This window comes from Melospiza melodia, chromosome 1 (genome assembly GCF_035770615.1).
Source record: "Melospiza melodia melodia isolate bMelMel2 chromosome 1, bMelMel2.pri, whole genome shotgun sequence".
Lineage (NCBI taxonomy): Eukaryota > Metazoa > Chordata > Aves > Passeriformes > Passerellidae > Melospiza > Melospiza melodia.
The window spans coordinates 120975482-120988331 of record NC_086194.1 but is presented as its reverse complement, the minus strand read 5'-3'; the positions used below and the strand labels follow the sequence as shown (position 1 = coordinate 120988331).

The following is a 12850-nucleotide window of genomic DNA, read 5'->3' as shown; positions in this document are numbered from 1 at the left end:
GCTCTGGCTGACCAGCACCCCCAGGTCCTTTTCTACTGGGCCACTTTCTCAGCACTCCGACTGCAGCCTGTAGTGCTGCATGGGGTTATTGTGGCCAAAGTGCAGGACCCAGCATTTGTTTTTCATGCCATTGGTCCCAGCCCATCTTTCCAGCTTGTCCCGATCCCTTTGCTGACTCAAGGGTGCGGGTGAGTCAGCAGGGCAGGCTCAGCCCAGCCCACCAGCCCAGCACAGCCGAGGCTGGCCAGCCTCACTGAGAAGGGCGGGTCTCCCTGCTGGCAGGGCTGGTTTAGCCTGCAGCAATGTTCTACAAAGCCTGCAGGTAGGAAATAAGGAAACCTGTCTCCTGGTTTTGCCCCATTATGTAAGGCATTCTATATCAATGTGTTTGCTGTAGAATGAGTCTGTGCAAAGTCCTCTAGGTGAACTCAAGCATTTGGTGTTATCACTGTTAAGGAAACATCCCAGTCTGACCATTCACAAGACTCTCTGTCACTCACATTCCCAAGGCCAGAGACTTTCACTGCTGGGAGCAGAGCCCCTTTCCAGCAGGCAGCTCCAGTGCATCCACAAGTGCCCCACTTGACCCCCCCTCACACAGTCAGGCCAGGTTTCCTTACTGGATCCACCCCACATTCCTCTTTACAGAGTCTAAAATGTCTCGTTCCATAAAGCAATCTATTCATGGTGCAGTAACACAGAAACAGCTCATGCCTCTGAGATGGGATCCTGAGAAAGGAACCCCTAGCTTTTATACCCCCACAGTCCAAGCCACATGCAAACATCACTGTTACTCATGAGTCTTCGCTCCTGCTGTATCCCCCAGTGTCCATTCACCTGGCTGGCACCACCAAAGGGTTGGCAGTTCATGGCCTCTTGTCTCAGGCTCCCACCGAGAACTCCACCTACATCTCCATCGGCAGCTTGCAAACCGAGCTACTGCCCCACAAATATCCTCAACAATCCCTTCATCCCTGGGCACAGCCCTGCACATGATGTCCCTGCTGTGTGTCACTCCCAAGGCTGTTATTAGGGTAATTAATCAAAACTCCTGGTTTGATTAAACCAAAACGCTGGTAGCTCACAGAGCCCCAGAATCACAAAATGGGAAAGGAAGGGACCACAGTGGCTCATCAGGTCCAACCTCCCTGCTCAATCAGGGTCATCCCAGAGCACATGGCACAGAGCTGCATCCATGGTTCTTGAATATCTCCAGTAAGAGAGACTCACAGCCTCTCTGGGCAATCTGTTCCAGTGCTCAGTCACCCACACAGTAAACAAGTTCTTCCTTATATTCAGTTGGACAGAGCTTCCTGTGCATCAGTTTCTGCCTGTTGCCTCTTGTCCTAATGCTTGGCACCACCGAGCAGAGCCTGGATCCATCCTCTGGGCACCCCCCACTCTAAATACATATAAACATTGATGGGGTCCTCTCTCAGCCATCTCTTCTGGAGGCTGAACAGCCCTAAGTCCCTCAGCCCTTCCTCCCTCATGAGAGAGATGCTCCAACTCCATCATATTTGCACCTCTCCACCAGAGCTGCTCCGGGAGCTCCACGTCTCCTTTGCACTGAGCAGTTGGTGCTGAGGGTTGGTTTGTGAGCACCTGAGGAACACCAGTCAATGGTAATACAGAATTGCTTTCCCAGGATGCGCCTTTCCAGCACGAACTGTATCAGGGGAGGCTTAGGCTGGATAACAGGAAAAGGTTCTTTAAACAGAGGCTGGGTGAGCACTGCAACGGTCCCCAGGAAAATGGTGACAGCACCAAGCCTGACGGAGTTCGAGAAGCGTTTGGATAACGCTGTGGGGCGCACGGTGTGATTCCTGGGGCTGTCCAGTGCAGGGCTGCGAACCGGACTTGGACAATCCCCCGTGTCGCGTCCAGCCCGGGACAGTGACACCGGGCCCGGCCGGCGCGCGTTCCTACGCATGCGCGCTGCGTCGCCTCTTCCGGGGGCGCGGGCGCGGGAGGGGCGGGGCGGTGACGCAGGCGCGTGACGCGCGCGCCGGCCCGGGCACGCCCCCCGCGCCCCTCCCGGCGGCCGCTGGCGCTCGCCGGGCCGGCGCGAGGCTGTCGGGCAGCCGGGTTCCGTCGCCGCGCGCTCTCCCTGGCGTCGGGCTCTGCGGGACGCACCGGGAGCGGCCATGAAGATCTGGAGCTCGGAGCACGTGTTCGGGTGAGGGCCCGGGCGGGGAGGGCTCGGAGCGACCCCGGCGCTTCACCGAGCCGGGCCGTGCGGGGCGAGCCGGGTCCCGCCGGGGTGACGGCGGAAATGGCAATGCTGCGGCGCGGCCGCGGGAGGAGGAGGGAGGCCGGGAACGGGCTCCGGTGGTGCCGGTCCTGCGTCGTCTCGAGCGCGGGCGGACCCCGCTCCTGGGCTTCTCCTGTCTCGGGAGCGGCATTCCGACAGGATGGAGTGGTAGAGCTGGCCCCACAGCGTGGTGCCTTGGTGAAGGGCTGGGTGCTTAGGAAAAATGACTTTCACACCGTAACTAAAAATAAATCCCAAACTAGCGATGTAGAGCCTATGACATATGTTCCAAGAGGTGTGGACAGAGTGACGGTGTCCCGTAGCCTCAGGTGTGCCGCTGTGTGTCCAACAGCCGGCTCTCAGTAAATGTTCTTTCCATCAGTGCTTTTCCGCATGGAACGCGGTCTGGCCCAACGGGGAAGCAGCAGGGAGAAGTATCGGGAGCTTGTAGCCAGCTGTCCCGGGAGCTGGCTCCCCACAGCCCGTGGCATTCCCGCTCTGGGAATGCCACCGCCGGTGATTCCTCTGCTACAGGTGTTCCCAAGTCTTGAGGCCCGAAGAGCACTACCGTATTTACAAAATATCCCAGATGTGTTGCTCTGAATTTCCTTAATTAGCTCAACGCAGCCGAATTCCTTGCACTGATGCAGGAACTCGGTGCTCCGCTTCAGCACTGGTCTGGTGTAAGCGAACTGTGGTTTCTAGCAGGAAATATCAGGCAGAGGCTGCTCCAGCATGATACAACTCCCGAGTCTGAGTATCTGTCACCTAGGGAATGCAAAAGCTATTTTTATTTGACATTTTCTCATCAAGTTCTGTATTAGAACATCCACGTCTTATGGCGTAATGTGTGTGGGTGTAGGTAGTTAATTTGAATGGTTAATAAAATGTTGTTGTGCCTTATCAGCTCTCTGACTCAGTCCCTTAGGGACATTTAACAGAATTTTGTCATTTTCAGTTTATGTATCTTCTGTTGATGGAGGTGTAAAGTCACCAAAGATGGACCAAGGAGCAATCCTCCAGCTCTCCTTCTGCTGCAGGAATTGAGGGCTCTTATTTCTCCTGCTTGCACCAGTAAAGCTTTCTGACACTTTTCTTGTTAGAAAAATAACTTATTTTTCCAACTTTCTGTTTGTTCTTGTAGTGCTGTACTGTCAGTGCCTTTCTGTACCAGTCTATTTTAAGACTAAAATAAAATCCATTTAGGGCCCCAAGTGCAGCGCCTAAGTACATGTTGGTGCCCCTAAGCTTTCTTAAGTTAGATGCCAATTGTTGAATTTTTAAACATACCTTTAAAGGCTTTAAGGATATTATGTCAGGACAGTCAGTTATTCTGAATATAGAAATAATTAGGGACAGAATTTCTCTGTTGGATCAAGTCCATGGTTTCTGTAGCCTCCTCTGTTTCAGAAGGAAATATCTGAAGTACCTGAGAGCTGTGTGGACAGTCTGGCCTTGAGTAGCTGGACTGCTCCAATCTCAGGAATTGGAGGTTATCAAAATTTGTTTTGTAAAAACAGTTCTTATATCCATAAGTGGAATTCATGCTAACAAACTGCTGGAAGCAGTAGTGTAGGTGCAGACATCAGGCTGTGAGCTGGTGGGCTTTCTAAAAATCTGTTTCTTTATTTTGAACTTCCCAATCATCCTTTTTTAATGGAATTTAATTTCACTTTGCTTTTTTTTTTTTTTTTTCTTTTCTATAAGAAGGAGGAGAAGCTAGTGATTCCCTCTTTAGTTTATTTGGTATGCTTAGAATTACAGAAAAACTTGTGGTGGAGTGGAACTCCTGGAGGTCATGTAGTCTAGCCCTCTTCTGCAAGCAGGGCAAGCTTAAGTGTTAGGTGAGGTTGCTTTCCTGGTGGAGTTCTGGAATGAGCTGAGATTCCCACATCTCTGGGGGCACCACTTGGAATGTCACTTGTAGCAGTGAGTGACTGTTGCCCCTTGCCCTCATTTTTCTTAGTCTTGCATTAATAAGTCCTTGCTTCAGTCTGGAGAGAAGAATTTTTTTCCTTCAGTTTTTGTATCAGTATTGCCTTTCCAAGCATAACTGTATTCCAAAGAGACTTCAGGGAGCTGTGAAGCTGCACAGCCCATCCCATATTGCACAACCTATATCCTGATTTAGTATCATGGGATTACTTGCAATTCAATACAAAATACTTACAGATACTCTCCCCTCTTCCTTCCTCAGGCATCCCTGGGATACAGTGATCAAAGCTGCTATGAGGAAGTACCCCAACCCCATGAATCCCTGTGTGGTGGGAGTGGATGTCCTGGACAGGAGCCTGGATAACCAGGGGAGGCTGCACAGTCACCGCCTGCTCAGCACGGAGTGGGGACTGCCCAGCATTGTCAAAGCCGTACGTTTTTGCACCCTTCGTTCTTTAGTTAGGGAGGGATCCCCTTTATGTCACCTTGTGAGTTGGAGGTGACTTTGGAGTAAAAGCTGAAATTTGTGTGTGTCTGTCAATGCCTTCCAGGCTGGTCTGTGCCATGCTCTGTGACTGATACAATCTAGACAATGAAGTCTTGCCACTGATCACAATCCTCTGATATCCATGGATTTGTGTTTATTTGGGGTCACTGAGAACTTGGCACTTTTGTGTTTTAAGGTTCAGTTTGTTTGTTGGATGTTGGTACTTAACATTTTTTTCCCCTTCAGATATTAGGAACAAGTAGAACTCTGACTTACATAGAGGAGCATTCTGTGGTAGATCCAGTGGAAAAGAAGATGGAGCTTTGCTCAACTAATGTGAGTGGTGGCTTAAGAAGTTTCTGATAATTAGCTCTTGAAGTTGGGTGTTTTGCTCTTAACATTTAGATTAGAAGTGTAGCTGTGTCTTTCATTGGAGGCAACAATTTACGGATCTCAATCAGTGTTTTAGATGACTCTTTTTCCCCTCCCTTTTTCTTCTTCTAATTTAGATACTTCATCATCAACATTTGTGATTCTGCTTTTAATGTAAGATTATTTCTCAGAGTGCATGTAAAATAGTTTGACTTTTAGATGAATGAGTTCTGTCATTTCCAACAAAAGTTTTAATGTGAAATGCCTTTTTTCATAGAATGTGAATGAGGCATTGTGCTATGTTTTGGTATCCTGGTAACTCACAGATCTCAGATTTAATGTGGGCTTGTCTGTGGGGGAGCCTTGTCTCTGTACAAGAGGCCTTGTCCTTCCTGAGTATTAATTTTCTGTCTAATCCAGGTGGTGCTATGGGGGTCTGGAAGAGCCTCTCTTAACCACTGTCCATAAATCAAACTCAACATTCAGGGAAAGCTCTTGGTGCTCTGTCCTGTGAATGGGAACTTTTGATATAATTAGATCAAGGATCGGAGAAGATGTGTCACCCTTTATAGGTCTTTTTATTGACTGTGTTGTGGGTTTTATAGTCTGTGTACAGTATTCTGACGTTGAATTGAGTGCTCTGCTATTGAGTATTGAGTGCTGCTGATAACAGAAAAATGAAAGGTGAGAAGTGAGGATTTCAGCTCTGTTTTTGTTCTTAAGATTACACTCACAAACTTGGTGTCTGTTGACGAGAGACTGGTTTACACACCTCATCCAGAAAACCCGGAAAAGTAAGTAGGGAAATTTATGTGTGTCTTTGTATCTAGGAGACAATTTGTTAGTTCAGTTCAGCTTAGGTGTTAACCTTTCCTTATTGCCTTACAGGACTGTGCTAACCCAAGAAGCAATTATTACTGTTAAAGGCATTAGCTTGAGCAGTTATCTGGAAAGCTTGATGGCAAATACAATATCTTCTAATGCCAGAAAGGTACATCTTTATTCTGTTTTCTCCTCTCTTTCCCACCCAATCACTCTTTCTTTTGAAATAGTAATTGTCAGTGGCGTGTGTTGAATGTTAAATTTAATATCTCCAGATTTTGTGTGCAGTGTTTCAGTAGGTTTTTTTATAGAACCTCAGCAACCTGTTTCTAGGAGCCAGTGCTAGTAGAAAATGTAACTTCACATTCAGCCTTTATAATGTGGATTTATCAGTTAATACCAGCATATTTTCTGTGCTGCTTTTGTAAGTTGTTCCTGTTCATATCCCTCATTGGACTGTCTCCTTGCCTTTGGCTAAAAGTAATTTAGTGTAAGCAGAAGCATATTCTTTGAGGAGGTGAGACTGTGCTGGCTCACCTGGGTAACGCTGCCCTGACTGCTCTGTCCTGTGCTTTTTCTATTTGGCCTGCAGCCCTGGAGCTGCTCTTCAGCACAGGCAGAGCTATGGGAGTGTTTATTCTTGAGCACTTTGTCCTACAGTTGCTTGGGGAAGAAATGGAATTGCTAGAGAAGCATAGGCCGTGCTGCCTAACAGCAGGATGGGTGCTATGGGAGTTTGAGATTTTGTTCTGCTTTGCTGGAGGGGTTCAGCACAGTGGGAATCTGGCCCAGGTAACTCATGCTATGCCAGAAATCCTGTGCTTTGGCCACCCCTTCATCCTCGTGAGGGATGCTCCTTGACCAGCGTAAGCCAGCTTGGTAGGACCAACTAGATGAGAGAGGAGAAAGCCTCCTTTGCCACCCTTCTGTGTGCTTCTCCTAAGGTGAGAGGAAAATTTGTTAAAATCACAGCATAGGGAAGGAGTGATGGATCATTTCTAGACACTGAAGAGTACCTTTACCTAGCTGGGTGCTCTCTGTTTTATGGAAGGTATTTCAGTTAAATTCCAGTTCTGTTCTGATCCGGTTTCCATTTAAAAGTCTGTGTGGAGTGTATATTCTTGAAAGAGGAACAAACTCTGGCTCACAACCAAATTTCAGGCTGGCCCAGAGGTAGCAAAGCATTGTCTAGTTGGCTCATGTGCCAGATCAAGTTAGGCACACTTAAAAATGCTGGCAAAATTCCTCTGGAGGCATTGGCTACATTTACATATCTCTTTTGAAATCAGAGAAACTGTAAATATTTCTTGGCACCTGCTGAGGTGTTGCCTGTGAGAGAGTTTAATTTCTTTTGAAGATTGTTCCGTTCTGCCATTTTCAGGGAAGGCACTGGCTTACAAGCTTCTTGCAAATCAGAAAGATCTTCTTGTCCTGTGTATTTCACAAATACAAAGTCTCTACAGAGTTTGACCTTGGCAGGAATTTGTAATTGTTGTTACCAGCCCTCTCCTTGCTAACCAGTACCTACTGTGCTACTACTGGCTCTTCTTGCATGCTGTGCTGTGCCTCTGAACACCCTCTTAAACTTCATGACAGTTACTGAAAAATGTTTTGTTGTTCTGAAGAAATAGGAATTATTGAGACTTTGCTCTGAGGTAGCAGTGGCAGGTGATGCATTATTATTTTTAATGACGATGAAAAGATAATTTGCTGTTTGTTGTAAATCTTTTTGTGTTACTCTAGGGGTGGGATGCTATTGAGTGGATAATTCAAAATTCTGAGAGCGCTCTAAGCTAGCAGTTCTCCACACCTGCAGTTTGTACTAACTAGTGGTAATGCCAGCATTCTCCTTCTTGGTACAGCATTTCAGCTTTCTAGCCAATATCTGCATGGACTGTTGTCACGTGGATTCCATAAATGACCCTGCATGTCTGTTTCACACACCTTGCATACAGGAATGGCAGAGCTGCTCCTTGCCCTGCAGTTGTGGAGGGTGAGCACAGGCCCAGGCTGGATCCATGAACCAGTGCTTGTGCCACTGGGCAGCCAAGGTGCTGCAGCCATGTGGCACACAGCCTTGCTTATGGCTTGAGGACTGCAGACAGCTAGGGCTGTGAGGAGTCCCTCCACTGAGTGTTTAATCTGGTCTGAGTTTCTGTGATTTCAATATATAAAGCTGGTACCTAGAGAAATTAATAAATTGGCTAGTGAGTGGAATTGGCTTTATAAAAATAAAACAGAACTGTGTTCTTAGGATATAAAATTGATTTATTGAAACAGGTTGCCTAGCAGGGGTAATGTTTTGTGTAGCGGAATTGTATTTGGTTTTCTTCTGCCTGAGGAGTAGTGTTGCCCTTCTGAGGAAATCTGTGCAAAGCTTGAAGCTGTCAGGATGCCAGACTGTTCCCGTTTTTCATTTGTCTTGTAGTTATGTTCATTTCGGTAGCGACTTGTCCCTGCAGTTATAGAGCTATGAACAAATCTGAGTTCAGGGTTGAGAGAACTGAGTGTATTTGCCTCTATGAGACCTCTGTGCAGATTATTTTTCTTCCACTAGTCAGTGTAGCCTGTCCCTGTCATTCCTGTATTGGCTTCTGCTTCAACCAATAAAATTTCCTAAAAAGAAAAAGATCCATTTTGCTGCTTCTCCTAGTTAAGAAAGTTGGGCTTTTTACACTGCTTACTTTGAGATTCATGTATGCCATGAGTGCTTGCTTTTACGTTCTCATTCCACTAAGCTTTTATGGCTGTTTTTCTGAAAAACATCAAGTACAAAGGCTCAGCACTTATCAGTCATTAAGCTCTACCAACAAATCTTCATCTGCAGCGCTTGTCCTGCCAGCCACGTCATGCTGCTGACACCTGCAATAATGAATAACACACCGTGCATGCCTGGGGATGAGTGTGCCTGCTTAATGACTGACTGCAGAACTTGTTGTACAGTATGACACTTTATAGACAGTCCTCTGTCAGATTTTTTCTCATAACTGGGTAGTTTTGTGGCACTTGGAGGCTTTGGATCTAGTTGAGATTTCTAACTTAATTTCCTGTGCAGAATGTTCCTGAAGTCTTCCTTGCCAAAATCATGAGTTTATTCTTAGCTGCCAAATATGGCATATAGTGTAGGCAAGTCTAAGGAGATATACACAGACCTATGTACTCCCAAAAATTGGAGGAAATATCTTGGTGCTCTAGTTGAATGTCATGGATTTTTAAAATTAATTTATCTCATCCACAAAGATATCAAGTAAGACACAATGATGTGATAGTTTCAAGTCAGGGCCTGAAAAGAATCTCAGTGTTTTTCTACTGATTGTTTTCTATGGCCAGGGTGTTTTACCTTCTGACAAGTCTTCTTTGAGCAATATAACAAATGTAACATCCAAGCTGTTGCTGTCTCAGTTCTGTGTGCCTGTGTCACCTCAGAGAGGATATTTAAACCTGACTTTTAAAGGTCCAAATGCCTGCTTACTGAAAGATGATTCCCCCTCCCTGCCCCCCACTTCTCCCTCAGTGAGCACTCATCTCAGTTAATTCACAGCTGGTTACAACTTGTTGCTGTGGAGTAGCTTGCCCAGGTCTGGGTGCTTTTATTTGTGCTTTGCTGGCATTCCCAGGTCTTGCACAGCCTGTGGAGAGGTTGGAAATTACTCCCTTCTGAAGAACAGTCACTTTGGTGCTCAAATGGAAGGAGCTCAGAAGTTAAATCATCCCTTCTAAGGTCTTCTATCAGCAACCTGTACTTAAAGTGGACAATTTCAATCGAGCTTTCTTGGACATTATTAGTATCTTTTAAAGACATCTCTGGAACTAGTTAACTTAGACATCCTAGTTCTTGAGGTAATTTGGGGTTGAGCCTAATCTCCCTTTCTGAGCCTTGACCAAGAGCTGAACACTTTATTGTGATACCTGGATGACTTTTCTCAGTTTAAGGACTGCCTGCCAGTGCAGAAGTAGGAATTAGTGTTTATTCTGTGAGTCCTTGGAATATGGAAAACCCAAAGAGAAACAGAGTCAGCCCTTCACTGACCTTTGTGAGTCATCTCAAGAGAGTCTTGAGATAACTGTGCTCCTATTCACAGTAAAACTTTATTTCTTTTAATAGGTTACACTTTGCACTCTGGATCTGGACTTTTCATATTATTCTAGGCTGATGTTTCTAGCCTGGCAAAAAATTCTTGAGGAGTGTGTGAGCTTTCTTCTGACATTCTTTTTTCCTTAGGTTTTCAAAGCTGCTTATGCAGATTCTTGTTCATACTTACTAGTCTATAAAGGACAGCAGCAGGTTCTGGACACTGTGGTGTTTCTGTACACCTTTAATGAACACAACAAAATTAGCACATCATAGTTTGGCACACAACACTGTGCAGAGGAGGCTGTGCTTGTCCTTTCTGTCGATGTCTGCAGAAGGCTTGAGCGCTGACAGTGGCTCTCCTGAACATTTATGACTTTTTGGGCTCAAACCTTTATCTCCAGAATTCTGAACTTGGCCAGAGCCATGTGGCTCCCACTTACTGCTCTCCACTCCTTGTATTTCTTATTCTTAGTGGAGTAATAGAGGTGAATCTCTCTAAGTGAAAAAAGACCAAGTGTTCTCCTGGTCTGATCCCATCTGCTTGCTTTGACAAAAGCTGCTATTCTGAGCTTGCAGAGTTCTAAAATCTTAACTTTTGTTTAGTTAAAATATTTCTCTTTCTTGGCTTCATTGTGCTGCTGGCTGTACCTTGTGGTCATTGGGGTGCAGCTGCTACAGAGTCTTCTTCAGGTGAAAGGTTTTTGCCAGGCTTATTGCCCTGGGTTCTCCAGCTGTTACTGAATCACTGGCTGTCAGTTCTGAGCTTGAGACATTCCCATGCATTGATATAAAATGTGCAGCTCTCAATTAGTCTGATTTAGCTGCTGAAAAGTTGCTGTGTACAAATGTAGAATTCAGTGTGAGTCCGCTTCTGAACTCTAGATAGGTATCAGATCACTTAGCTGCTACTTCAAAGAGCACTGGAAGACTTTCATTGTCCTGGATCTTCTCAGAAACTTTCTCTGTAACTTGGCTAATAAAGCTGAGATTTTGCCATAGTATTATTTGGGTGGTTGGAGCAGCAAAGAGCAAAACCAGCAATTCTCTTAGGTAAGGAAACTTGACTGCTGAATTAGGCCTTGTGCTACTGGCAGCTCACACCAGCACTGCGTTTGCTTCTGGCTTAGGGGTGAAGCAAATGCCTCCGCAGTGAAGTTTCCATAAGAAGATGCTAAGAAATTATCAATATAATCTGGTATCAGACTATGCAGAGCATGGCACTGATTTTGAAACAAGTTTCATGTCTGACAGAGGAAGAACTATAGAAGCATGAGCAGTGGTGGTGTGTCTGTTGTGATCCTAAATCCTGGTGTTTTTCTGGCAGGGCCGGGATGCCCTGGAGTGGGTGATCAGCAAACTAAACACAGAACTGGAAGAGCTGAAGTCCACGCGCGAGGGGATCAAACCAGCCATGGCAGCAGCGTCCACGGAAAAATAAAGCCAAATCTTTGGGTTCACCAAATAAAACCAAGTAACTGACAGAAAAGTCTTATTCTGCAGACTGCTCTGCAGAGCTCCCTCCCAAGGCTGATCTGAAGAGGATTTGTCCATTTGTAAGAATACTGGATCAGCGGAAAAGTAACCTCATCCATCATCTCCACGCAGCTCTTGTTGCCTACTGAAGTTTAAACTGACCTCCTGCAGATGCTCTTTTCATTTAAACAGTTTATGTTTAACATTGGAAATAAAATGTTTAGCACATTCAAAGCAGCCTAAATGTACCTTTTCAAATAAAGGTAGAGGGCATGTTATATTTACACCATCTCAAACTGAAAAGTTTGAAAAAATGCATGTGTGGGATTAAGGGTTTTCTGTGTGAACTTTTGTTCTGTAAAGGGCTGATAGGTCCTAGAGCACTGAATTTTGTCTGGTTTGTAATCTGATAATGTCTTATGGCCAGTTAAAGGGAACTACATGAGTCAGAACATGATACTGTAGAATCTGATATTTATCTAGAGGATCATCTTGAAAGGCTACATCTTGTGTGGAACTAACTCTTCTTAGGTGCTGCCTGAACATGACACACAGATACTTTACCTCTCAGATGTTTGTATCCAAACAAAGATAAAGTTTTTATTGATGTTAATAGCCTAAAATAGTTTTTCTGGTGGGAAGAAGGGTATAATTTATTTTCTTATTTATTAATTTTTCCTCTTTCCTCCCCTCCCTGTGGGGACAGGGATTACTTGAAGGTGCTGGAAAATACTTACTTATCTCTAAGAAGGGTATTTGTAGGCTGCTGGAATGAAGAGACCGTGCTGTTCCACTGGTCCTTGCTCTTCACATCACTTCTTAACTGAGGGAGAAATTGATGCAATAACCAGAAGAGTTGAAATGAGAAATGAGCAGAAAATTTTAAATCTAAATGATAAGGTTTCATAAAGAGAAACTTAATTTCCTGAGTGGAGAAAACAAGAGTACAAGAACCACAAATGGACTCTCATTTCTAAATGCTTTCTGTTAACTACTGACTACCAGTGTAACTGAACCTTTTCAACTCTTTTCCATGTGGGTGCAAAATGGTTTTAAAATCGTTTGAAATGCTTCTCATTATCTGGAAAAATACTCCAATAACTGCAGAAACTTTCCTATTAAATATGCATAAATATATATTGGTGATGACTCTAGCCTTGTCTGATGTTTACAGAATTGTCATGTTTGGTCCAGATGTAATATGTGTTTCTCTGACAGAACCCTCTGTTAGGGCATTTTAACTTATTTCTTGGTATGCACACAAAGTGAAACAAGTGTTGCAAGGATGTTTACTTGTTCAAGTGGCAAGCATGTGCTCAGGAAGCTGTTAAAGTGCATGAGTAACTTCTGAAAAAATTGAAGAGTAAAATGTTGGTCACTGTTTTGATCTGATAATTTTAAAGTGTTTGTAGCCTAAGGGAGTTTTCAGCAT

The 12850-nt window shown here is 45.0% G+C and overlaps 1 protein-coding gene across 3 annotated transcripts; it reads left to right on the top strand.

The window, feature by feature from the left end:
• Window positions 1-2048: 2048 nt before the first annotated feature.
• PRELID3A (PRELI domain containing 3A) lies at window positions 2049-12572 on the top strand. Of its 3 annotated transcripts, none has more exons than XR_010029006.1 (7): window positions 2049-2179; window positions 4452-4620; window positions 4923-5012; window positions 5772-5842; window positions 5937-6039; window positions 7614-7726; window positions 11270-11395. XR_010029006.1 is itself a non-coding variant. In XM_063165785.1 (7 exons), the coding sequence occupies exons 1-6, from the start codon at window positions 2148-2150 to the stop codon at window positions 7665-7667; spliced, it is 519 nt and encodes a 172-aa protein (XP_063021855.1). In that variant the 5' UTR covers window positions 2049-2147; the 3' UTR covers window positions 7668-7702; window positions 11270-11374. The 3 variants fall into 3 exon arrangements, 2 of the variants coding, with proteins under 2 accessions (XP_063021855.1, XP_063021846.1); XM_063165785.1 differs by having other exon boundaries at window positions 7614-7702; window positions 11270-11374; XM_063165776.1 differs by lacking the exon at window positions 7614-7726 and having other exon boundaries at window positions 11270-12572.
• The last annotated feature ends 278 nt before the right edge of the window (window positions 12573-12850 follow it).

What these genes read in the sequence shown, in the direction of transcription:
- PRELID3A (XM_063165776.1), top strand. Translation starts at nt 2,148, where the DNA reads ATGAAGATCTGGAGCTCGGAGCACGTGTTCGG. An exon ending in AGCTCGGAGCACGTGTTCGG is followed by an intron (nt 2,180 to 4,451) that starts GTGAGGGCCCGG and finishes TTCCTTCCTCAG; the next exon opens with GCATCCCTGGGATACAGTGA. An exon ending in CATCCAGAAAACCCGGAAAA is followed by an intron (nt 5,843 to 5,936) that starts GTAAGTAGGGAA and finishes ATTGCCTTACAG; the next exon opens with GACTGTGCTAACCCAAGAAG.